Source organism: Mastomys coucha, unplaced genomic scaffold (assembly GCF_008632895.1).
Source record: "Mastomys coucha isolate ucsf_1 unplaced genomic scaffold, UCSF_Mcou_1 pScaffold21, whole genome shotgun sequence".
NCBI classification, from domain to species: Eukaryota; Metazoa; Chordata; class Mammalia; order Rodentia; family Muridae; genus Mastomys; species Mastomys coucha.
In genome coordinates, this window is record NW_022196904.1 from 57,130,375 (window position 1) to 57,156,850 (window position 26,476).

The 26,476-nt window shown below is 45.0% G+C and overlaps 1 protein-coding gene across 2 annotated transcripts in view; it reads left to right on the top strand.

Annotated features, from left to right (window-relative positions):
- Adamts17 (ADAM metallopeptidase with thrombospondin type 1 motif 17) overlaps nucleotides 1-26,476 on the top strand; it is a 319,009-nt gene that overhangs the window by 92,510 nt on the left and 200,023 nt on the right. For both annotated transcript variants that reach the window (XM_031386937.1, XM_031386938.1), the window contains exon 7: nucleotides 14-57. In XM_031386937.1, coding sequence (XP_031242797.1) covers nucleotides 14-57 — 44 coding nt within the window. The remainder of the gene's footprint in view (nucleotides 1-13; nucleotides 58-26,476) is intronic.

The following is a 26,476-nucleotide window of genomic DNA, read 5'->3' on the forward strand; positions in this document are numbered from 1 at the left end:
TTTTTTTTTTTAGGACAGATTTCTGCGTTCACAAAGATGAACCTTGTGACACCGTTGGTAAGTTTACAGCTCTGACAATGATTCAAAGAGATGATGCATCATGGGACTTGTAGTCTGAAGGAGTTACCCCCATCTCCTCAAACAAGCTTAGTATTTTCTGTTGCCTCTCTTTTTGTAAATTGGTTCCTCTATCTCCTTTTCAGGCTGCCTATGACAGAAGGCATCTAAATAATGGGTTGAGAAAGAATGTTATAACAAGTCAAACTAAGGGCTAGCGCTGCCAGGTAGCTCCAAGATGTCTGCAGTTGAGAGTGTAATCGTCTCGAAGCATCTTGTCTGCCCTGGCAGCTTGCTTTCTAGTCTAAACAGTACCGAGAGGTAGATGCAGATGTGAAGCAACACGGGTCGGCTTTCCTTTTGTCTCTTTCTCAACTACCTCTCACATGTAGGTCTCCTTTCCCTATTTTCAGTGATACGTGAATGGCCCTTCTTTTCTACATGTAGAAACCTTCCTTCTGCTGGGTGGGGTGGTGCACACCTTTAATTCTAGCACTTAGGAGGCAGAGTCTTCCAGATCTCTGTATTTGAGGCCAGCCTGGTCTACAAAGCAAAGGCCAGGATAGCCAGGGATACATGGAGAAACTCTTCCTTGGAAAACAAACAAACCCCAAACAGCCAACAAAGCCAGGTACCTTTTGTAAAGTGTAAGCAGAGTGCCTGTCTAAAAGGAGGCACCCGGAGCATCCTTCTGTGTCACCTGCTCTTGCACACAGGGAGGAGCACAAACATTGTATTACCTCAAGAGAAGTTAGGAAGCTCATAGGCTCATATGCTTTGAATTACAGAAATGCCGATGGGAAGCCAGATAGGATTGACATCATATCTAATATTGTACAGTTCAGATGTTAGCAACCAGTTACCATGGAGTCTCAGTTCTGGGTAACCTTGGCCTCTGTTAGGACTCTATATGACTGAACTGGGTGACTCAAGTTTCTTAACACATACATACGATGACTGCCTTGATTAGGTGATTTAATGAGGCCCTTAAAATCTGGTATGATGATAGCCAACATTTATTTTACATGTTGCAGTTTATGATTATTTTATTCCTTTACTTTATCAGTCTTCAAAACAGATCGGAGAACAAGATATCAAAATTCAGCCAATAGATATCTGGGCTTTGCTCCTTAGGACTGGTTCCATAATGGAATCCCTGGGCAAAGACAATGCCAGCCTTGTTTTGCGTGTGGGGTAGCCTAGCCAGGCTCAAGTCTGGCTGGGCTGTAGAAGATGTAAAACTATAGGGAAGTGTGTTGCTGGAATGGTGCTCTTTCCAGAGTTCATAGTGTAGCTCTTTTCGGAGTATGCATCTGCTTCATCCTGCACTGGCTTCTTGCCTAGGCTCAGGAGGCATTAGATCGTCTCTAGCCCTTGTCCTATACTTCCTGATTCCCCAGAAGCCTCTGTGCTGTGCAGGCTGAGCCTGGGTCTCCACGCCAGGTGTCCTGCAGCAGCTGGCTGAGAACTTAAGAGGCTTTTGTGTACTGTGTTATGTGGCTAATATATCACATGGAAGGAAGGAATGAATACAAATGAAAGAAGCTTCGTGTCTGTGAATAATATGCATTGGAGCATGTGCTTCTCTTTCATCTGATTGATAGCTAGCTACCTTTTGTTTTATTGTGAGTATACAAACTACCCTTATGACATGAATTATACACCCCTCCCTTGTGAAAGGTCAAGTAGCTAATTCTAATCAAGTGTCTTTCTCTTGCCAACACAATAGTCCATACCTTGTTAAATACTTTTCTCATGACAGTTTTCATCACAAAATGCTGCAAGGTCCTGGGTATCTCAGGTGACAAAATCTTAGGCTTCACAGATCTGGAGGCCACTGGTCCAGGTCCATTTGTCTGATTTCTGATGAGGGTTCTCCATGGCTTGCCAATGGCTGCCTTCACACCATTCTCTTACTTCTCTGTGCTCCTGGTCTTTTTCTTTTTATGAGGACATCAGTCACACTGAATCACGGCCCACGTTTATGACATCATTTAACCTTATTTAATTATATTTCCCAAAGCCCTGTTTCAAAATATAGTCATATGTGGGGGGGATCAATTCTTCATCCTGTGCATTCTGATAATTTAGGGCTATCCATTTGACACTTAGCTGCACATTGCCCAGTGGTATCTGATACCCTTATGCGACCTCTCTGGCATGTATGTGTCAGTTCCTAAAGAGGCATGTCTTTTCATGGCAGGGACAGGGTGCCATCATTGTTAAGGTGGCAGTAGGTTACTTGAGGGACGGGATACTCTGCCTCTTGCGTCCTACTTTGTGCTCTTTCTAATATCTGGGAAATTTTAAATTTTACAAAGGAATTGGACCTAGGGACTTAGCATTTTATTATGCTTTTTTTAATGTTCCGTAATTCACTTGAACATGTAATCAAGTCAGTTTTAGAGTGAAATATTAATTTGATAAACATTTTAAAGCTGGAGTTATGGCAATCACAGACCAGCCTCAGACTCTTATTAATTTCCGTGTGTGTGTGTGTGTGTGTGTGTGAGAGAGAGAGAGAGAGAGAGAGAGAGAGAGAGAGAGAGAGATAGTGTGATTATATATACATAGTTTCTGTTTGTCTGTCTAGTGGTACAGAATCAAAAGAAGCTGCCAGATTAGTTGAAAGGCCGTTAGCCGGTTTATCTGGGCATAGCTTTATCACAGGTGGAAGAACATCTGTGTATAGACTTACGGAATCACCTCCTGGGGATAATTCCTTTGAATGACCGAGTTTAGATGTCATTCATTTCATCTTGGTCCTGTGAATGTGTCACAGTTTTAGGCTCTTTCTCACCTTGTGATTTGACAGAAGTAAAAGCTTGACATTTAATTCTGTAATTTTTGGTCACAGGGCAGATCTTCCAGGCTCTGACAAATTCTTCTCCTTGCCAGTTTTATTGGTACTTGTCATTAGGATTTGACAATCTCCTGTGCTGTGCTGTGCTATGTTTGTGTATGCATGTGTGCAGGTATCTTCCTTATATTTATTTAGAAATACAGCATCCACTCATAAGACTTAGTTACAAATGTAGCATTCTATCATATTAGGGTATTGTGTATCATTATCCAGTTGGATTTCTTAGTGGAGGGCCACACATCCAACTATCTTGACATGATTTAAAAGAAGTCGGCCACTAATTGGGTAGGTAGGGAAAGGGGACATCTGAGAGGAGTCAGGAAAGGAGTGAATATGACCAAAACACATTATACAAAATTCTCAAAGAACTAGTTTTTAAAATTGGGTGGGGAGAGTTTCTGGAAAAGCCAAAAAGCACATATTGCACTACAACAACTCATTCCTTAACACAATTAGCTTTAAATGTTGGCAGAACGTATTTAAAATGTTGATTAGCTTGTACTTCAATGCTGGGAGAAAGGCTTCTAAAAGGCCATGAGTAAGGGCTGCCATGTTTCAGAACAAAGGAGATGTGGTAGCCCCAGGTCCATCCTGCCCTTGTCTCCCAATATGGCTATTGCCAGCATGGCCTAGGAGAACAGTGGCTGGAAAAAATGTAAGTGAATGTATGCCTGTGTATATAGACACACACGTACACATGTACATACCTGGTGCAAGTGTACAGGTCAGAGCGTGCAATGTGTACTTGCTGATGGTGTGGTTCTGCTTTGTCTGTGCTTGTGAGTTCTCTCAGCCCTCAGATCATTCTTGTAAGAGCCTCCTGAGGGGACCTGTCTGGCTTGAAAGCGATGCTACAGTATAAGCACTCTGTGTTTGGGATGTGTCTGGGCACCTGTAACTGAAACCCCTTGCCCTGTAGGACCAAGTTCACCTTGTCTCATTTTTCTGTCAGGTTCTCTTCTAAGTTTCCATGGTGGCTGGACTGGATTAGATAGGGTGAAAATGAAGAGGTGTTTTCCATGGGATGGAATTCTATCAGCCCTTTTGAGATGTGGAACCAACGTTTAGTTTTGAAGCTAGATAGAGACCAGTGAAGAAGCATGTGGTTGTGCCTAACTGCCTTTGGAATTAGAAAGCAAGGGGGCTGAAGAAGCAAAGGCGTTCAACACACAGGGTACACATCTGAGGGCATGAAACGTAGGCTTGGACATTGTGCAGGGCAGCAGTGCCATTGCCTTTAAAGATGTGAATCTCTCTTTCACATTTTGAGATTACAATATGATATTTTCTTCCTCTCTTTCCTCCCTCAAAACCTTTTAGATACCCCTGCCTGCTTTCTCTTAAATTTATAGCCTCTCTTTTCATTCATTGTGTGTGTATGTATATGTATACAAGCTTTCAGTCTATATAATGTTACTTATATGTGAGGTTTCCAGGGCTGACCATGTGGTATTAGATAACCAATTGGTGTGCTCTTCCCTAGGGAGGACTATTTTCCTAGATGTCAGCATTCCTTAGTTACCCATACTCCTTTGAGTAAGGTTGGGGCCTTATGGTCTTATCCCCTGTTCACTTTAGTATGTCAGTTATTGTCCTTATTCAGCTCATGTTTGGACTGTCATGCTGATGTGCATAGCTTCTGACACTCCTAGGAGACACAGTCTTATTATCAAATTTCCTGATCTTTCCTCCCCGTCTTCCACAGTGATCCCTGAGCCTTATTGTGCAAGAGTTGTATTTTCTTTATTTATTATATGTAAGTATACTGTTGCTGTCCTCAGACACACCAGAAGAGGGTGTCAGATCTCATTATGGATGGTTGTAAGCCACCATGTGGTTGCTGGGATTTGAACTCAAGACCATCGGAAGAGCAGTCAGTGCTCTTACCCACTGAGCCATCTCACCAGCCGCAAGTGTTGTATTATCACATACTGTTGCCCTTAAAAAAAAAAATGTTCCTCAAGGATGGAGGTTAAGAATCTGTAGGCCACTGTATCCAGCCAAGCTTATGAGAGGACTAAAATACATCATGTTTTCAGGTCAGACACAAGATGCTGGGGACATTGGTGTTAGACCAAAGCCCACCAACCACCATTTCCTTCTCAGCATGGCCCTGGTATGACAGTTATCAGAGGGGCTTCTCTCTTTCCTCTATGTTCCTCTCAGCCAAGAGAACACTTTACAATTAGCTTGGAAGGAAGTGCCATTCTTTATCATATTAGAGGACTGTTCTTACTTGAATCAGAATCACGATCCTTTCTAGGTTTGTTAGAGTCAAGCAAGCAAGTCCTCTAGTGGACTGGGGAAGCAGAGATAACAATGAGAAGTGAGGCTGTGTGAGAATTCTGTGCTGTGAGACAGCTATTGTAACGCATGAGAAGCCACATAAACAGAGCATGCAGTATAGTGTTGGGCATGGAGACCAAGAAGTAACTCTAGGGGCTCCACAGGAGCGAAGCCTTCTGTGTTAGTTGGAAGAAGCCTGGGAAATTTGAGACTGAAAGCCAGAGAAGAGCCCCACAACAGTTTATTGTATGATGTCCCTCACCGCCCCGTTGCCATCTGCAGAGCTCCATCGTCTCAACAGTAATGGTGACTCCTACTAAGGGCCACTCATTGGAAGAGGGGCAGACCAAGCTCAGTCCTGTGGTCTGGATGCTGGTTCTACAGTTAGGCCTGGAATCACATCTTGCTTCTGCAGCAACCTTTGTGTGTTACCTCTCATTATCCAGATGTGATCTCATCTATACAATGGAAATAAGAATCCTCAGGGTTCCAAAGAGGAGAAAAGGGATGACTGAACACATCTATTAGTTTGGTAGTTGTCAAGACTTAGAAAAAAGCACTGGAGGGATGGGTCTGAAGTTAAGAACATCTACAGAGGACCCAAGTTTGGTTCTTATCACCTATGTTGGATTGCTCACATCCACCTTTAAGTAGTTCAGGAGCTCTGTCACCCTCTTTTGCCCACTTCAGGCACCGCACACATGTGAAACTCATAAGTAATTTTAAAAAAAATCTAAAAACACCCCATCCAAAGCCAGGAAATGACAAATGCTACTGAGGCTGTGGAGAAGTGGAGACTCTTATGCACCACTGGTGATCATGGGAAAATTTGCATCTTGTGTGGAAAGACAACAGTTTTTCCTCCCCCCAGATTAAAATGCAAAGCAAGAATTCGTATGTATATGAATACATATATATATATATATATACATACATACACATGCATGCACACAAATACACACACACACACACAAGAGCAGGTACTCAAACAAATGCTTGCACACTTGTGTTCATAGTAGCACTATTACCAAGAGCCAAAAGGTAAAAGCACTCTTAAGTGTCCACCAATGTATAAATGCAGCGTGGTATGCAATATGGTGGGATAGAAAGCCAACCATAAAACAAAAGACAATTCCGACACAGACTACACCATTGGTGAGCCTTGGAGCATGCTCCTGAGCAAAATGAGCCTACATTAGAAAAGCATGTGTGCTGTAGGATTCTACATGTATACGGACGGCACCCAAAGAATATTTATAGAGACAGAAAATGGTTGTGTCTAGGGGCTGGGAGGAGGGAGAAAGAGTGAGCTATTCCTTAATAGCCTAAAGTTCCAGTTTTACAAGACGAAAACTCAAAGCTCAATGTTGGTCATAGTGGTTGGTTTTAGTCATCAACTTGACCCAAGGTAGGATCACTGGGAGAGAGTCTCAGTGATTGTTTATCTGGATTGGGTTGACCTTAGGTATTTTCTCTGGGAGATTTTCTTGGGTACTTAATATAGGGAGGCACAGCCCACTGTGGGCAGCATCATTCCCTGGGTTTGGGTCCTGACCTGTGTAAGAATAGAGAAAGTGAGCTAAGCCTTATTCATTTTTCTCTCTGCTCTTGACTGTTGATGGGATGAGCTGCTTCAAGTTTCTTGCCTTGGCTTCATCACAATGATGAGTAATAACTTGGAACCATAAGCCAAATAAACCCTTTTTCCCTCAATTGCTTATGGTGAGGGTGTTTTATCACAGAGACAAAACAGAATCAGGAGGGCAGTTTGATTGAACAACCATGTAAACAGATTTTTTTTGCCACTGAACTGCACACGGAGAAGTGGTTAATATGATAAGTTTTGTGTTGTGTTTAGTTGGCCATGGTAGAGTTTATGTTTGTTTGTTTTGTTTTGTTTTTGGTAAGATGACAAAAGAAACTGTAGATTTGATTCTGTAGAATTTTTTTAAGGCAACTTCATTTGAAGAACAGTTTCCAGGTAGAGGGGAGTCCGTGATCTATAGAGGGAAGAATGGGGCTCTAGCTGGGGTGTGGGCAGTACATGAAGGGTCAGTTAGCCTGCTGGAGGGCAGAGAAAAAGTAAGCCAGGGCAAAGAGAGGATGGGCACAGTAGGAAGGGATTCTGGAGCTAAAAGTAAAGTCTTTTTCAATATTTTCAAGTTTTCTTTTGGGTTGTCAAGCTGTGCTGTGTGGCTTTAGAAAATGGAGCTCAGTTAGACCACATGGCTCACAGACATTTGGACATTTTTGAACAGTGGGAAGTACATACTGCAGTCTGGCAATAAAACTGCCCTTTAGTCTAGCCCTGAGTTCATTTTCCCAGGAGCTGCTTAGCTGTTCTGAGTTGAAGAGATGAGGTCAGCCACTGAGGCCACTGTGGTGCTGGGAACTGACCACAGGCCAGCACCAGGTCACCTTCGAGGCTCAGAGCTGCATCTTATAGCTTACATCATCATTTAGACAGTTACCAGGCTCCCTTGGTCACTATGAGTTTATAAAGTGAAGAACCTTCAATTCTCTCTTGAGAAATTTAAAGTTGGCTCTGAATTTTTAACCTCAACTTCTTCATGTATACAATTTAAGAAATCAGAGTGTTTTGGGAGGCGCAGAGATGGTTCATCTAAGGCAGTGGTTCTCAACCTTCCTACTGTGGTGACCCTTTAATGAAGTTCCTCATGTTGTGGTAGCCCCCAACCATAAAATCATTTTGTTGTTACTTCATAACTATAATTTTCTACTGTTATGAATCGTAATGTAAATATCTGGTATGCAGGGGTTGGCATGGGTCAGTGTGATCAGAAACTTATGACAAGCAGGAATAGACTATGTCATGGTTAATGAAGAGCTGAGCCATGGTTAAAGAGAGGGTATGCCATGATTAGAGAAGGGACCTGCCATGTCTAGGGATGGGCTGAGCCATGGTTGGTTGAGGCTGGGCTGAATCATAGTTAGGACCTGTCACATAGTCCAGGGTATTATGGTAAATATTGTTAGCTGATATTCACAGAATTCCCACACCCTTGGGAGATTATATTTCTCAGTTTTCCTGGCAAGAGCCAACAACAGCCTCCTGCCCAATGGAACGAGATTGGAAGTGACATGTAATATTTTGGGGGTTTTGTGCTTACAAACCTCCTATGAGCAATGCTTGGAGATCTTTCCTCATTGATCATCCTAAGGTTATCCAAGGAATTGGCAGCCGCAGTCCCTGAAACTGGGTGTTACAGGAGAAAATATGGTATTGGGACCCTGGAATTGGGGTTCTGTTTGGCAATGCTTAGTTTTTATGTTCAGAAATGAAGTCTACATTCCTATGTAAGATCCTGAGCTGTTGAGCTTTGAGATATCCAAACCCTGAAGACTTGGCAGGTGGCACCTCCTCCTCTCAGGATTTGTAGAGTTAAGGATACAGATGGAATTTTGAGTGATTTTTTGAGGAGGATGAAAAGTAGCCTTGGCCTTACAGAGCTAATGAAGATAACTCCCCATCCCTCATTCATCTTAAGTTTCCCAGAGAAACAAGAGAAAAACAAAGGAACTGAATGTATACATGATACACACTGGAGGTCTCAAGAATGAGCAACCTGAATGGGCTCTTAGGACTTGGGCTTATGGGCAGCTCTATAAAAGGACAATTCAGTAAAGCAGCAGAACAAAGGGATGGAAGGGCTTTGCATTCTAGACTGACAAACTGTGAGGCAGTAAATGTGGAAGAATTAATTCTGCTTTGCCATCCCTGGACTGGTACAGGCCTAGACTTGTCCCTGGTGACAAACTTTGGTCCTTTTATAATGCTCAGCAAGTAAAGAAGCCTGGTGGATCACTAGATGTCAAAGCATGGACCTGCTGCTGGTTCCATGACTCTAGAGTTGTCCTCTATGGATCTTTCCCTTGATATGAAGAGAGGTCCCTTCAGTGCACATGGTGCCCCTTCTTGTTGTTACTCCTGATACCCTATGCCTCCTGTTGGTTAGAGGGACCACATGAATGGACCTGTGACAACATGCTTGATAATGTAAATTAAAATGGAAGAGAAACATTCTGATGTGGTGGGACACATCTGTAATTCTAGAAGTTTCAGGAATAGGCTAAGGCAGGAGATTACTGAATTCAAGGTCAGTCTAGGTTCTAGGCCAGCTTAAGCTACACAGCAAGATTTTTATCTCAAACAAAATTCAAAAACAAACAAACAAAAAAGTTAAGAAAGATGAAAAATGTCTTATCTCACAGTTCCAAAGGCTTGAGCCCAAAGTTGGCTGACATTGTTGATTTGGGGCCTGAGGTGAGACAGACCATCGTGGCGTGGAGTAAAGCTGTGCACTGGAAGGTTAAGCAGAGACAGAGAGGACAGGCCCATGTTCTCAATATCCTCCAGGGTTATATTCCATAACTTATATCCTATATCCTAACTTAACCTACATCCTCTATAGGTTCTACCACTTCCCAATACCATCACAGGCTCATGACCAAACATTTGAGAGACATTAATATCCAAACCACAGGAAACATTAACACAGTTCACCATATTAGATGCAAGGGAATGAATGTTGTCAAGAGCTAAGTGACTTTAACTCGACTTTGGAAAGTTGAAGAGCTTTGCTCTAAGAGAGCCATCTCCCTACCAGTCTTAGTCATTGCTCCTGTGAAGAGACACCATGATACACCAAAGCAACTCTTACATAGAGGAAGCGCTTAATTGGAGGCTGGCTTACAATTTCAGAGGTTTAGTCCATTATCACCATGACAGCATTCATGGTTCTGGAATGTAGTTGAGAGCTGAATCCTTATTCACAGGCCAAGAGACAGAGCTGGGCCTAGCATTGATAAGCTTTTAAATCCCAAATCCTACCCACAGTAACATACTTCCTCCAATCAGGCAACACTTACTTCAACAAGCCACACGTCCTAGACCTCCTCAAATAGTGTCATTTTCTGATGACTAAGCAGTCAAATATGTAAGCCTATGGGAGCCATTCTTATACAAACTACACTACCCTTCAACAATCTTTTAAATTAAGGCTTTATTTTGTTAGCCCATGGGGAAACTGAAGCACTAAAAGGATACACCACTCATGTGAAATTATCTCACTCATGAGTCGTAAAGCTGAGATCAGCTAACTCACTGAAATGCCTGGGAATTTAATTCCTAGCCCATTTTGCTAGCCCTGTGTCCATTTCTTATTTCAGCAAGTGTTAAATTGCTCATTACTATTTCCCCCTTTATTTCTGTGTCTTTATAATGTGAAGTATTTTCCTGGTGGATCTCTATCCTTGCAGACACATTCTGCTTTTTCACATGGACAGAATTGAGTACCTTCCAGGTGCCACTCTAGCCCTGGGAATGCCAACACACAAAGAAGCAGATTCTCATTCTTGTGGGGCTTGTGTTATAGTGGAGAGCAGGTGGGGCTTCTATGAGTATCATAGAAGTGATAGAGATCAGTGAGTATGTTAGCTTTCCATTACTATAACAAAGAGTTAATGGCTTACAAAGAAAAAGTGTTTATTTTTATAATTTCTATGCATATGTGTTTTGCATATGTGTGTGTGTGTGTGCGTGTGTGCGTGTGTATGTTTGTGTCTGAATAGTAGTAGTAGTACCAGTACCCTCACAAGCCAGAAAGTGTTAGCTCCCCTGAAACTGGACTTACAGATGGTTGTGATATGCCATGTGGGTACTGGGAACCAAATTTCTATTCTTATCCTCTGTGTGAGCAGCAAATGCTCTTACATCCTGAGCCATCTCTCCAGTCCCCGAGAAAAGATGTTTCTATGCATAGCTTTAGAAGTTTCCATTAATGCTTCATTGGCCCAGTTTGGAGGATAAAACATCATGGTGACATTTCATGGTGGAGCAAAACCCCTCACCATGTGCCAAGAGAGGAAAAAAAATATGCATGGTTGGGAGATGGGAAGCAAGCTCACATGGGTATATAAACATCCAAGCAAGAAAGAAACCGGCATCTCAAATCCCTTGAAGGGCATACCACTAATGACCTAACATCCTCCAAATAGGCCACACTTCTCAGAGGGTCTGCCAGCTCCCAGCAGTGGTAAGCTGGACCAAGCCTTTAACACATGGGCATTTGTAAGTCATTCTGCACCAAGCTGTAGCAATAAGCAGACTGTAGAGTCTGAATGAAGGTAAATGATAAAGGAGTGAAGACATAGTTGATGGCATGAGATTTGAAATTTTAGTTAGCATGGCCAAAGGCTTTTCAGAGAAGGGACATTTTGGAAAGCATTTGTAGTACCTTTGGCTTGCCAGGGCTTCTAGAAGTCCTGAGTTATCAAGCTGATATTAATCGGTGAAGTCACAACAAGGGTCAACACAGTTGGCCTCCTGGGTGGGCAGCTCTTCCACAATCAGAATTCTGGTCCCCCACTTCCTTTGCTCCTTGCACAGAAGCAAGAAGACCACAAAGATCTCAGGATCCCACTGTCAGTAGCACAGTTGAGTCTGCTCCTGTCAAAGTCATACCGCAGGCTGTGGTTCTCCATCACACCTTCCCCCACTCTGCCTTTCTTGAAGACCAACATTAGGTTCATGGAAAATCTGATGAGGTGGCAGGACACTGGGGCAGAGTAATTCCTTGCATGTGAGTCAGTATCCTAATGAACATGGACATCCACAGTCCTCGGGGAGCCGTTTGGTTACCATCTCTAATCCAGGTCAGCTGTGAAAGTGCTACAGGCACAACCAGGAACACGTGGGAAGGAACTCGGAAACTCACATCATCACTGCCTTTTGTAAAAGGGTAAATGTTTAAGATGTGCACATGAGCCTCAGTGAAATAACAGTAAACAATGAGCAAGCTTCTCTAAAATCAGGCTGTCTGTGCCAGGCTTGTTTTAAAATAAGAAACCACCACGAGGAAATAAAGGACTCTCAGCTACAATAACAGAGAGCATGGGTTCTTTGCAGGGTGGTCCCTGAATCAACAGCTTTAATGCCAACTGTACCACCCAAGTCTCTCAAATCTGGTGCTGGAAGCTGGGCCCAACATTATTTTAAAGAGCCCTAGGTTAGCTCACATGCATGTTAATCTCAGAAGCTCTTTTAACCCAGGAAAGTTAATATGGATCCATTATCCAAGATAGTACAAAACACCTATCACAGAGCCACTCTCCTCTTCATAGATGTGCCCCCGGGTGTGGGATACATTTCGGTGTCCCCTGTTCAACAGGGATTGTGCTGGTGGAGGAAAAAAAATACTCAGAGCTAAGGCCCAAAGCATCAGCAAAAGTTTGGAAAGTTCTAGAAATGTGCAATTCTTCCTCCAACCTTTATGTATTAGGATCCCTCTAGCCAGATCTGGGTCAACATACCATGTGTCACAAGCACTGCAGAGTCAACGTTCATAGACACTGATCTAAATCTTGTTTACAATGGGTGGAATGTCGGTCTGTCTCTCTGTGTCTCTGCCTGTGGTGCCGTGTCTCTAGCCTGTGTGTGAACATGTGTGTGTGTGTGTGTGCCTTGGCAGAGTCACCCTCCAGCATGTATGAATGTTCAATGCCTGGCCTGACAAGACAGTCAGAACACACAAACACAAATCTGAAGAGGAAAATCGGGAAGCCCCTAGTACCCTACCCTCTCTTCCCAGAGAATCCACTGGGTGTGGCAGCTGGAATCAGCTCATATCTCTGCTCTTCCCACACCTCTGTTTGCCTCTGCTTCTCAGGTTGCTGCAGCAGGAGGCATGCACATTGTACAGCCCAAGGCTCTCTCTTCTCAAGCACCCAGGGTACTATTTCATGTTAAAAACCAGTTGACCAGAATGCTTCTTTCCCCAAGTTCCTGCTGCCCTCCTCTTGTTTGCTTTCATAATATTCCAGATATTTTCTATTGTCTCCTGTACCCCATGGTTACAAAATCAAACAGGACAAAACAGCTGTGCAAAGGCAGTGGAGGGGGGGTGGGATTCAGGAGCAGCCACGATGGCTCATCTCTCTCCTTGGCTCCACTGCTGATTAAATGGAAGGGTTCCCAGAGAGGCAGCAGAGAAGCTGGGAGTCCCTGGGGTCAGCCTCGCAGGCCAGTTGCAGCAATTCCTGAGCCATGGAGCTCTGACTGCCAAGATAAACATAAGTTTCGAGATAAAGTCCCAACCCCAAGAGGTTTTCATCTTGGAAAAAGAACCTGTAAGACAGTCAGTGTGTTGGAGAAGGAGACACATTTGCCCACACCCAGTTCTACAAGCACTATGTGTGGAAGTCCACAGGAGCTAAGAATGCAGGGGTTGTAGACAGGGCTAAGGGAACCGGGAAGGAGTGGAAGGAGGTGGTCCCTGGGGACAGGTCTCTTTACCATTGTGAGACCTGGGGCATAAGACTTTCTCACTTCCTTCCCTCCTGAGTATAACTGTGATGGAGACATCAGATAAAGTGGCGGGGATGAAGCACAAGACCGACAGGCAGCATTTGTCACAGTGCCTACCTACCTTGTAAAAAACGGTATGTGAGGTTTATAAACTGCTTAGTGCCTGGGAATGTGGTTCAGTGTCAGAGGCTTATCTGCCATGCTCAAGGCTCTTGACTGGATGCTATTCCCAGTGCTGCAAAATCAAAATGTAGTAGTTTACCTGACATCCTATTGGCTTTATTTCTGCAGATGGGTGATACATGCTTTGAACCTATCACAAGTCCCTTCTTCTCTATTACCAGTATGATTGGAGGTCAGAGTCTGTGCCCTGACAACCCTAACAAGCTAGATTTAGTCACCTGTCCTCAATAAGCCAATTAAACAGGCAAGCAAAGGCAAGGAAAACTTGCTCAATGTGGCCACAAATAAAGAGGTCCTTTTCCTGATTCTACCATGAGGTTTAAACAGAAAGCTAGAGGTGTATATAGCTAAGCAGACCTGTCCAAGGCCCAGGCCTGCCGGCCACTGATCAATCACTATCCAAGCCCTAGGCCTGCCCTGCACTGATCCATCACTATCCCAGCTCTATTCCCTTCTGAAAAATGGATGAAGAAGTGGTCAGAACTCGTGAAATCTCTTTCCCAGAGATAAGTTCCTTCTCTGACAACTCCAGCATGAGATTCCTAGTGTAGTTACAATTTCCTGGGGACCATTGTTCAGTAGTCTCATGCCCATAAGGAGGGCACAAATATCATCTTAAAATATCCTCATTCCTGTTAGGATGGGCACATAACTTTAACATGCATTACTAAGACTCTCTTTAACCATATCTGTCATTTCCTCTGGTCTAAGCTATATCAGGTTTCTTCACCCACTATAGGCCTTTTCAACAGCTTATACCTAGCTAGAGGGGACCTTCAAAAATCTAAATCCAGGGACTAGAGAGGTGGCTCCACAGTTAAGAGCACTCACTACTTTTCCAAAGCACCAATGTTCATTTCCCAACACACACATGGATCATTACAATCATCTGTAACTTCAGCTGGAAGGATGTACCATCCTCTTCTGGCCTCCTCGGGTATACATGACACATATGTACGCATGCACGCATGTACATACACACACACACACACACACACACACACACACACACAGATAAGACTTACCAAAAAATGTAAATCAAATAACAGGTTCCTCCAGCAGGTTTCTAGCATATCTCGAAGAAACCACACACAGTAAAGGACCCTGTCCCCCACCCCAACAACACGTGGTTCCTGCTGCTTAAGTGCAGGGCCACCTGTACCAACCACACCTTCCTCATCCTCCCTCCTTGAGTTCATCTTCATCTTGAGCCTCACCCTTACTGTTCTGAGTATGGCATGCTCTTCCCCTGACATCTCTGAGGCTCACTGTTTCCCTCTTGGTTCTCCATTCATCCAGCAAGTGAGGCCAAAGCAGGCTTTCCACTTCACCTGAAGCTGCCTGCTTGCCTCTAGGATGAGAAGGCAAGCCTCCTGGGGTACAGCTGCTGCTTCCCCATGCCCTACTGTGTTTCAGCAACAAGCCTATGAGAGAAGCCACTGTCGATTGGACAAGTACATTTGGCTGTTGCTATGGGGTTTGTCCTTAAATGTCCTAAGGCTTGTGCCTTAAAGTCTTAGTTCCCAGCCTGAGGCCCTGTCAGGAATTGGTAGAACTTTTAGAAGATGGGTTCAAAGGAGGAAGGAAGCCTGTTCTATGGAGGTAGTACCTTTGAAGGGGGTGTTTGGATCCTGGCCCCTTCCTCTCTCCTTGCTTCCTCTCTACCATTAGGTGAGTAGGTCTCCTCAGCCATCTTGTCCCATGATGATATCCTGTTCTTCCACAAGTCCAAAGCAACAGGGCCAAGCAAGATAAAGTCAAGCCAAGAGCCAGAAATTAAACCCTTCATTCCTATAAACTGATTGGCCTGGGGTTTGCTGCACATATGGGAAGCCTACTAACAAATCTATTTTCATGATAATGACTGTGAGACAGTGCTGGTCTGGTCACCTTCTAGGGACTTAGCAGCTCTTTTTACAATTCTTGATTTACTGTTTAACGAAAGGAAGAGGGAGATAATGTCACAAAAAAGTTCTTAATACCGTTTTGTATAATAAGTAAAGAAAGTCCAGCCGGGCAGTGGTGGCGCATGTCTTTAATCCCAACACTGAGGAGGCAGAGGCAGACGGATTTCTGAGTTCCAGGCCAGCCTGGTCTACAGAGTGAGTTCCTGGACAGCCAGGGCTAAACAGAGAAACCCTGTCTTGAAAACCCAAAACTCAAAAACAAAACAAAACAAAAAAACCAAACCAAACCAAAACAAAAAAAGTCCAGATTTAACTGATATTTGTCAAATTTTTGCTACCATCTGTGATAGTTAATATTGCCAACCTGACAGAATCTCTCTAGATAACCCTCTGGTTATTTCCTGAGTGATTCTGTAGTCCAGGTTAGCCTGTGCAGCATGACTCTTAGGTGTAGATTAGCCTAACTGACTGAGGGAGGAAGACCCGTTTTCTGTGGGTGGCACGATGCCCTAGGCTCTGTTCCTAGGCTGCATTAAACAGTGAGAGGAAGTGAACATAAGTGTTTATCTCTTCCTGATCTCTGAGTATGGTTGCCATGCAACTAGCCAGCCTACCTTCCCTGCCTGCTGCCATGTCTGCCCTTACAAGGAATGATCACCTAGACCTGCAAGCCACAATAAGCCCTCCCTCCCTCCCTCCCTCCCTCCCTCCCTCCCTCCCTCCCTGAAATTGCTCCTTCTCAGGTATTTGGTCACAGGAATGAGAAAAATAATCTAAACAACTTCCCCTTGATAAAGAAAATTAGATAGTGTGCCAGCGTTAAGCGTGTGCCCCTCCGTTTGTGGGACATGAGTAATCCTCTACTCTGAGACCTCGGGCAGTTAATAAATTTAACCATTCTTAGAATGCACCTAACCCGATGTCTCCACCTCAAACGCAGCCATGAGGAGTTAGTGGGGTCAGACATGGGCATACTGTCCATGTGGACTTATGGGCCAAGTTGTTCCTATTACTCAGGAAACAGGCTTGTGTTGGGGGCAGGTGACTTGTACAATTTACACAGAAGAACTGAGCAGGGGCAACCCATGGCTCGCTGAGGTGAAACCTTCAGTGCTGAGAAACAGTGGGGAAAGGTAGATATGACCTGATGCCTCCATCCCACAGGTATATTTTCAGAAGGAAGCTGGCTTGTTGGATGATGATTAGACCTTGTGTGACTGAGTAGTCGGACAGGACAGTACGTGACTATAAGTCTCGAGTCACTTTTTAACCCTCAGACAGCTGGAGCTTGAGTCCACACCAGGCCTTTAGCCTCATCTCACTCTGGGGAAGGGAATGAGACTTTGAGGGTAGAAGTGGCCACAAAGACAACCAGCCTCGGTCTGCTGTGACTCCCTCAGGAACCAACGGTCCCAATGAGGTGGATTGCTTTCTAAAACTGGGCCAGGTTTTGTTGTCTCTCCCCAAGAGAGCTCCATATTCTGAGATTTATAATGAATCTGGAGCTGCCTCAGGCTAGGTACCCTAGCCCCACCCAGTTCTTCTGTCTTTACGGTGTAGAACATAAAGAGAGACTGGGGTCACCCCTATTCATTTTGTGAATCTAGTAGGTTCTAAAATAATTCTAATTCATAAGTAAGATGAAGGCTCAGGATTTAGGCATGGAGACAGAGAAAGAGAAGTGGGCCAGGGGTTTCTTTTCCGTCCGTGCTCAGCCCTGATTAGGCTCAAAGGCAGGAAAGTGATGAGGACCGAGGAGAGGTCACTCCCCAGGATGACTGTAAGATGACATAATACCATCAGGGAGGAATCTGAGGCCAGCAAGCGTGCCTACATGGTTCAGAAGGAAGCAGCAGACAATAGGAGACCCTTTTGGATGAGATTCCATGAGTTCAGGAAGAGCCCGTGCAGCTGGCCAGCTAAGCAAATGATGCAGAACTGCCTCCAGCCCTCAGACAACCCTGGGCATGCTGGGAAATGACAGTGTGACGTCCGTCCCAGAGAGAGCCTTTTAAATCCCAGAAAGGCATAGGTTTACAAAGCCAGTGCAAATGTGGCCTGCTCACAGGTGGTCCAAGGAGACAGTGCCATACCACCAACAGTAATGGGCCACATCTTCCTTCCTCATCCCTGTTGGGCTCAGTGTATGAGAAGTGTCTGGCGTTCCTGTGAGAAGGTGATTATTGTCTGGGGAGTTCAGTGGCTGCTGGTTTATGACATAAGAACCTTTGGCACACAAGGAAATGCCTTTAATGAAATAAGAATAAGCCAAAGAGTGAGACATGAGGGTCAATGCCAAGAGGCATATCACTGAAGCCTCAAGTAAACTTTCCATTGGATTATCTAATGATAAGTAGACGTGCCTTGAGGATTCCATTGTCTTTGATAGATGGCGTGAGTTCAAAACTTAAAGCATCGCGTGCCATAGCATGACGAAGCCCAGGAAATAACAAGGCACACCATTGCTCCATACAGAGTACTTCAATTACCCCGATAGAAGTGCTTGCTTTAAAGACTGTTTGGGGTTATTTGTGCCCTGGGATGTGCGGGTGTTCGGTCTGCATTCCATTGGGAAAGGTTTCCAACAACACAGTTCCTTCTGGTGCCAACGGTTTTCAGCACCCGGAGGAAGGGGTGGCTGTCTTCCAAGGCCTACCTTGCTATGTTACTAATCCCCCTCTTCCTCCCTCATGGACCATTCTTGTCTTCTGGCTGCTGGGAGACAGAGTGATGGCTCCCTAATTGGGTCCCCAGGCAGAGTCACAACACCTGTGTCTGGGGGTGTTTGATATAAACAGTGGGCTTTGCATCTCAGGGTAAGAGGAGTTTCTGTGTTTGTGCACGTGTAGGCGTGGAACTCTATTTTTGTACCTATCTTTCTTCCGAGCATTCTTGTTATCCACGAGGCACCTTCATGAAAGCAATAAAACCTTGCCTTTAAAACACAGCTCCCCCTACCCTCAAGCATTTGCAGAGCTATTGAACTAAAAGCAGTGTTAAATTCTAGTCATTTCTGTTTAGCCCAGTGGTTGGGCCTAAGGCAGATGCTATGGAGATGCTGCTGGCCAGTCGGACTCCCTTATCTTTTGGGAACCTTGTGGCCAGTGTGCTGTTGTTTGGCAGCCATTCCAATTACAACCTATTCCCTCCCCTGCTTGGTCTCTGGAGTGACCACAGGCCTCAGATGCCTCCCTCTGGTAGGTTTGCCATTGGCCTCTGGGCCTCCCTGTCATAGAGTCCTCCTCCAACTGTGTACCAACATCTGGAGAAAGTTACCCACAAGGACCTGTTTGTGTTTAGCCTGCCTTCATCTCTAGACACTTGTCTGGTGGGCCTTATAGAACCGAGAAATCACCTCCAGGGCACCTTTAAGAATGGGTACCATGCGGTGACCTCCATGGACACCCTCTGAGGTATGTTTGTGTTAGTCAACTGTTTTCTCAGTTAAGATGCTCTGCTTATCCCTAAGCTTATGCAGGCGAGGCCAAAAAGTTTCTAGAATTTCAACCTAGTCTGGATGGTTGGATGTGGAGCACAGTAAGCTGGAGCTGACAAATGCTGTGCCAGTCTGTCTGCATGAGGCTGGGAGGGAGACTGGCACAGAGGCCTTTCTGCACACAGATTCTTTCAGGTGACCTTGTGCAAAACACTAGCACTGAGTAACAAAGCAGTGCTTGCCTCTCATCAGACAGAGTCCACCTACTCACTGGGCCTTAGTACTCCTACACTAGGAAGGTTCTTGCCTTTCCTGTTCGCTGTCTGTGGGTAAATGAACTTGTGTTTGTGTGTGTGTGTGTCCTGAAACTCATTCTGTAGACCAGGCTGGCCTTGAACTCAAAAATATCTCCCTGCTTCTGCCTCCTGAGTGCTGAGATTAAAGGCATGTACCACCACTGCCTGGCTCACATTGGTTTTTTTAAATAGAGTTGTTCATTGGCCTGGGGCTCACACAGTGGGTTAAGCTAGCCGACTGTCCAGTGAACCTTAGGGATCTGCCTACCATTAACTGCTAGCACACAGATAACAAACACAGCTCACCATGCCTAGCTTTTTTATGTAGATGCTGAGGATAGACACCAGTTCCTCATGCTTGTAGTCAGGCACTTTAATAACTGAGCTCTCTCCCCAGTCCCTGTCTGGTCTGCCCTTGGTGTCTGCTCCTCCTGAGGCTCCGCTGGTGTGCATGTGTTGTCTGGCATGGGGTGGCAGCATCAGCTGAACATATGTTCCCATATGGGAAGTTGTATAGTTCTGTGTAATCAAGGCTATCTAGATAACAGTCCAGGAGAGTGGAGTCTTATCAGTTCAGTGGGAAAAGCTTTGCTCTAGTTTTTAATCCACAGCCCCTCTGCCTGTGTGAAGACTGGCTACCAGCTTTTAAAATATACAATAAGGAAGCAAAGGCCACTGAGATGAATGTGGTTGTCCCAGGGGCCTAGATGTCAGCAGAAATTCCAAGGCTGGAGTTTTCAAGGGAAGGCACAGACAAGACTCACACGACATGGTAGAATTGGAACAGTGGCCTGTGGAAGCTTGGCTCACAGCCATCTCTTCCATCAACACTTGGAATGGGTGCATTGATATTTGGGGGGAGTGGGGTGGGGGTGGGGAAGTTTCGTAGCCTGAAGCAATCTTTTGTGCCCTGTTCTCATATTGTTGGGCTGCTCAGAGCCTCAAACTGCTTGGGCTTCTCATGTCTACTGAGGACGTGGTAAGCTACCATGTTGGAGAATTCAAAGAATGATTCATAAGAGCCATGGCCCCTATGAAGCTGGCAGCCAAGATTGTTCACCATATAATATCAGTCTTCCTGCTGACAGTGCTGGTTGCAGAGGGGCCTGGAGTAGCAATGGACATTGGATAGAGTAGTTACTCCTTTCAGTCTGAAGCCTCATGGGGGCATCACCCAGCTGTTCTTCCTGCAGCATCGCAGGCAGGCAGGGGTGGGCAGTTATGCTGATATGGCAACCTCCCCTTAGGTCCCTACCTGCCTGCTAGCAGACCAAGACATGAGAGATCTAGTGAGCTAATGAACCAGGCACACAGCTCACCCCAACTTCACTTTGGCATGGGGTCCTATAGCTCTCTGACAATGCAGCCCTTAAAGAGCTAAGAGGGGTATCTCAGTGGTGTGCCTTTGCCAGCATGTACCTCTTCCTCACTTTCCTCTGGCCACTCACATCAGGATGTCTACTGAGGGCAGACTGTCATCCACATTCTCTCATGACTATATTCTAATCATCCTTACATTTGAGCATTCCTCTTTTTTTTTTATTCTTTTTTTATTGGATGTTTATTTACAATATCTCCTTTCCAAGGTTCCCCTCCATAAAAAGAAAATAAAAAAGAAAATAAAAAACAAAAACTAAAACAAACTCCTATTCCCTCCCCACTTTGCTCACCATCCCACCCCCTCCTGCTTACTGGCCCTTGCATTCCCCTACACTGGGGCATAGAACCTTCACAGGGCCAAGGGCCTCTCCTCCCACTTATGACCAACTTGGCCATCCTCTACTATACATATGCTGCTGGAGCCATGAGTCCCACCATGTGTACTCTTTGCTTGGTGGGTTAGTCCCTGGGAGCTCTGAGGGTACTAATTAGTTCATATTGTTGTTTGTCCTATGGGTCTGCAAACCCTTCAGCTCCTTGGGTCCTTTCTCTTTGAGCATTCCTCTTTCCTTGAGGCAAGAACATATTCTAGGGGCCGGTTAGCTCACTTACTCGCCAATCCCATTAATTCTTATTTCTGTTGTGGTAACACTACCCTACTGTGGTAACAGTTACCCAGGTAACTTGGTAGATTTTAGAGCTCATTTGGGGTTAAATTGCTGGGGGTTGGGAATCTAAGCATGTGATATTAACATCTGGTAAGGGACTTCTTGCTACAGCAAAACATTCAGAGTCACATTCAGTATGCCGCAAGCATACTAACTTAAGCCCCTCCTCCTTTTCTCATAAAGTCTCTAATGCTGTCACAGGGGGCCCCACCCTCATGTCCTCGACAGCAGCAATTGCCTCTCAAAGATCCCACCTTGAAACAGGATGAACAGAAACTTGGGGATTACATTTCTGCATGAACCTTTGAAGCACTTTGTTACTTTGTTAGTGAATTCACTGGGGTTCATGAACTCTTGATATATGCAATGCTGATGTCAAAGTGGTGTGTGACACTGATGAGATTTGGCCTTTGGGGTGTTTATGTGCATACTCTCAAGCACACACACACACACACACAGACACATGAAGACACACTGACACACATATACACACACACACACACACACACACACACACACACAACCAGTCTGGGACTGCCTACCTACAACTTCTGGTCTGCACAGTGGTAGTTGTTTCTATGATTTAACCATGGTCAGCAAGTTTTCTATTATTTAAAGTCAAGTTCATGTTCATTTATATTTAAGGGGAATGGAGGAAAGTGGATGATGTGAGCTTTCCAAATCAATGTGGTTCAATTGTTAGGTTCAGCAGTAATGATCAGGAGTCAAGTAAGGTAGGGCCAGAGTACAAGGGGACTCCTGAGGACTTCTGGTGTCCCATACAAGGTGGGTGGAAAAGGGTAAGGGTATCCATTATCCTTACCAACTGGTATCAGGCACAGCTCCTAGCACAGAAGGTGAGAACCATCTGCATGAAGGTGGAACGGCTTTGTGCAGAGCTGGAACAAAGGCTGAACTTAAGATCATACAGGGTGAGCAGCAAAGGAGGCTGCTGATAAATGGACATATTGAGAGAGCAGCAGTACTTGTCAATAACCTGGGTGGGGGTGGGGGGCAGTTGAGGACCCTTGTGGCAGAAGAGACCAGGTACAGACAGCTGCTCCTTTCTTAGCTGTCTGTCCATCCAGCACCTTCATCTTGATGACCTTCAAAACATTAGATGGGCATTATTTATTTGTCTCATATATCATTGTCCTGAGTCCTAAAACCCAGAGTGAATCCCACACAGTTGTCATTGTTGAGGATTAGGACAGCTGCCTGTCAGCGTTGTCTGTGATTCGTTGTCATCTTCCAACTCTGTACCGAAGCTGTATTAGGTCAAGCCAACTAGCATGCTGCTGTTGCTGCTGCTGCTGCTGCTGCTGCTGCTGCTGCTGCTGCTACTTTTCCTGGCACAGTGAACCAGTAGCTCCCCTTATACAAACCACTGATTTCTCCACATCTCAAGAGGCCTCCATGCGCCTCTGTGGACCACCTTTACTGGAAGTCCATATACTTTTCTCTCCAGACCACCCCCAACACTGATTTTCACAGAGGGGGTTCCATCATCAATCTTTTTTCTTGCGTGTTTCTTTGTACCACAGGTTCAGTGGCAGTGAAGTTTCCATGACCTACTGTGAAGGGTACAAATATGTGTTTCTGGTGCTACATGCCTGGAATTTCTAGGGCTGTGTATCTTGGAGGATCCCATGTCCTAACAGCTAAGTAGACCGCTGCCCCACTGTTTCTCTGCTTTGGACCCTGGCTGTCTTGAGAGCACTCCCCCATTATGGAGTGGCTTCTCAGAAGGGTACCTCTCATGCTTTAAGCCCTCTCTGTCTAGATCAGTTTCTAAGCTGTTTTGGAGTTTCTTCTAGGTTTCTGTTCCCTCTTGGGTCCTTCCATAAGCAATGCCCTCACACTTGGCTACATCGATGAAACCATAGGCGTTTTCAGACACAAGAATGATTCTGTATGTTCTCCATTTATGAGAGGAGAAAGGAAGGATTTTTCCAGCTCTGTAAAATACCTGCATGTCCCTTATGCTATGCTAAATAAATGTTTTTACTTACCAAGTCTTGTGCTATGATGTGTAAATGTTTTTCCAACAGGGGAGCCATTGGGCCTGCATCTTCTGCTATAAATGGTAGTAAAAGATCTCTTTTGGGATCCAAGCTACCTCACCCCAGATGCTTGCTGCTTCTGGGGTTCCTCCATCCAGGTGAATGTGCTTCTCCTTTGTAGGGTTCTTGAAGTTGCCTGACTAGTTTCACAGATCCCTTTGCTGCCTGCTTCTCAAGTCTGTGGGTGGCCCATTCCTGGCAAGTAGCAGAATTGTAGGGAGCCCTGACCTGGCCCCTTGGGGCCAGTTACTCCTCTCTGTAACTTGAGGGAGCCCCCCCCTTCCTGTAGCTCCAATGATGGACAAAGCATTCTCTGTCCCTTGACATCTTTGGAAATCTAATCCAGCCAGAAGGGTAAGGCAGATCTGAGGGGTTGCTAGGCAAACAATGGCCTTGTGAAGAACTGGACCCTTATAAACCAAGAGAGTATTTTGCCTCCACAATAGCCAGCATTTTCTCTCTTAAATCCCTTTCAAGTCTACCCTCCCCCAACTTGAGAATGAGTAGTGACTGAGTACACAATGACAGAGTAACCTTGTGTGCTTTTACCCCTGTCAGTGGTTAAATGTCTGGTTTCAGTGGAAATTGCCACAATGAACTCTCCCACACCCCCCACCCCAACTAAGAAAGGAGACAGGATGTTCATCTTTCTCTGAGTCTCAGATTTGAAGTGTTCACTGTTTGATTGTACAGCCTGTGGTCGGTGTAGATATCCCTACATGCAGGGGACACCAGGACAGCATGTGGTATGCCTCTCATTCTACTCATATCAGGTGTCTGGCTCTTTGCCCTGCTCCTGATATGTCTTGGGAAGGCAAGGTCACTTTACTGGCCCTACACCGAGTGCTTAGGACCACACAGGGGCACTGAACTACAGAGATGGGCATATATCCATGCAAAAGCAATGGAGCTACATCCACCACAAACTTATTTTTGTTTCATTTTTAATTTTTTTCTGTTGAAGATGAAATGTACCATTGTGGACACATGTTACTGTTTGGAAGGATCTAACAAGTTCCGGCCCACATCCCTGTAGGGAGCATCCTGTTGCTAGATTGATAGCTGCTCCCTCACATAGTTTCCATCATTTCTGGTCACCTCACCCCTCTGATGCTAAGTGGTAATGGCCATTATGCTTAAGTTCATGCTGTTGCTCATCATGGGACAGAGTGAGAAGGAGGGACCTGCTTCTTTTCTCACATCTTTATCAAAAACAGAGAGGGTGAGGAATAGAGTGGAGAGGGTAAGAATTTCAAGAAAAAATATGAATATATTCCTTTGTAGAATTAAGTCACCAAAGACTTTTGTCACTGAAGTGCTATCAAAGGGCATGGGAAAAGGGGTCAGTTGTTAAAGCACTTGTTCTGAAAACATGAGGGAAAGAGTTCAGATCACCAGGACCCACAGAAATGCTAGGTGGGCATGGCAGAACACCTGTAGTCCAGCCTCAAGAGCATGGTGCCTTGAAAGATCAGCCATATTAGTGAGCTGTGGGTTTGATTGAGAGACCCTACCTCAATCAATAAGGAGGAAGAGCAATGGACGATGATTCTTGACATCAGCCTTGAATCTCTACATATATGTACACTTATGTGTAGATGTATTCACATACATGCAAACTATACACACAGCACATGTACATAAATAGAAAAAGAGATGTCATCAGAGTTTATCTGAAACAGGAGACCATTGTCCAAGCAGTTACCTTACCCTAAGACACTTGCCTGGCCCCCAGAATATTTGAGTTTGTGGCTCTTGTCCTACAAGAGGGCCTTTGGGTTTTAGAGAAAATGATTTTTCACTGAAGCGAGCCTGGTATACTGCAGATCATTTGTCCTCCCTGGCTCTGCCCATTACAAATAACCCTACCCAAAGATGTCCAAGCTTTGCCAAGGTAGAAGCTCAGACCTCTGGGGCAGCAGGGCATGGCCCAAGCCCATGTATGTGGTGTGAAGAGGCTGTGGGAGCCACCTAAAGGAATCAATCCAAGTTCTGCTAGCTTGGCACCAAGGCTAGTTAGGCTAGCCTTCTTGAGGGCAGGCTTCCAGGGATTTCAAAGGATAGTGCAGAACAAAAACCCCCTTGTTCTTATCAGGTCTTTGTGTTCTGACATGTCATGGTCCTTTTGATCCAAGTGAGCTGGCATGAGCATCCAGCTTGCCCGCCAGTATGGTATTTGGAACAATCCAAAGCAAGGTGCCCAGACTTACTGCAGAGTTGTCTGCCCAGTGTGGCACCTCCGCAATGGTTACCTGGCGCCCTGTTTCCTTTCCAAGATCAGTTCAGGTGTTTATAGAGTAGTCTACATTGAGGTTTTGGTAGCTACAAAGAAGTAAGCATGATGCGGATTGCTGGGTTGGTTTCAGCATTGAGATCAAAGAACCCAAGGCTGGGGCATGTTTTGGTTCACTACAGTATCTAGAGGCACACACAAGTCCTGCGGTTGATTGGGTCACCATCTGTGTAAGAGTCTGGATTGGTCTCTGCAAGGAGGCCACTCAGCATCCCCAAAGCCGCATGGCTTCTCAGAGACGCCCAAATACTTAAGGAGTCTGTTTAAGCTGTGCCAGCCCTGAGAAAAAAACAGAAGTCTGGGGCAGGGGTGTGGGAAGGAATACAGAGGGTGGTGGTTGGGGACTCATGTAAGGCCCTGTTACAAAACCTTGGGGATTTGGAAGCAGGTAAAATTCTGAACAAGTTCATGCCAGCTTTCAGACTTCCATGTAAACCTAAAGGCACTTAAACATGGGAACAACATTCCAGAAAGACTTGTGATCCTTAAGAATGACATGGATAGACTGTGTACTGGGTCTTTATCAAATAGTCATGACTGATATGAAGTATTAATTAGTCTAGAACTAAGGAAAAATTATATATCATACTTAAAGGAGAGCTATAAGTATATTGGAGTCAATCATTCAGAGAAGACCTCCTTTAAGATGCCTTCCGCCTCTCCTCTCCTCTCCTTTCCTCTCCTCTCCTCTCCTCTCCTCTCCTCTCCTCTCCTTTCC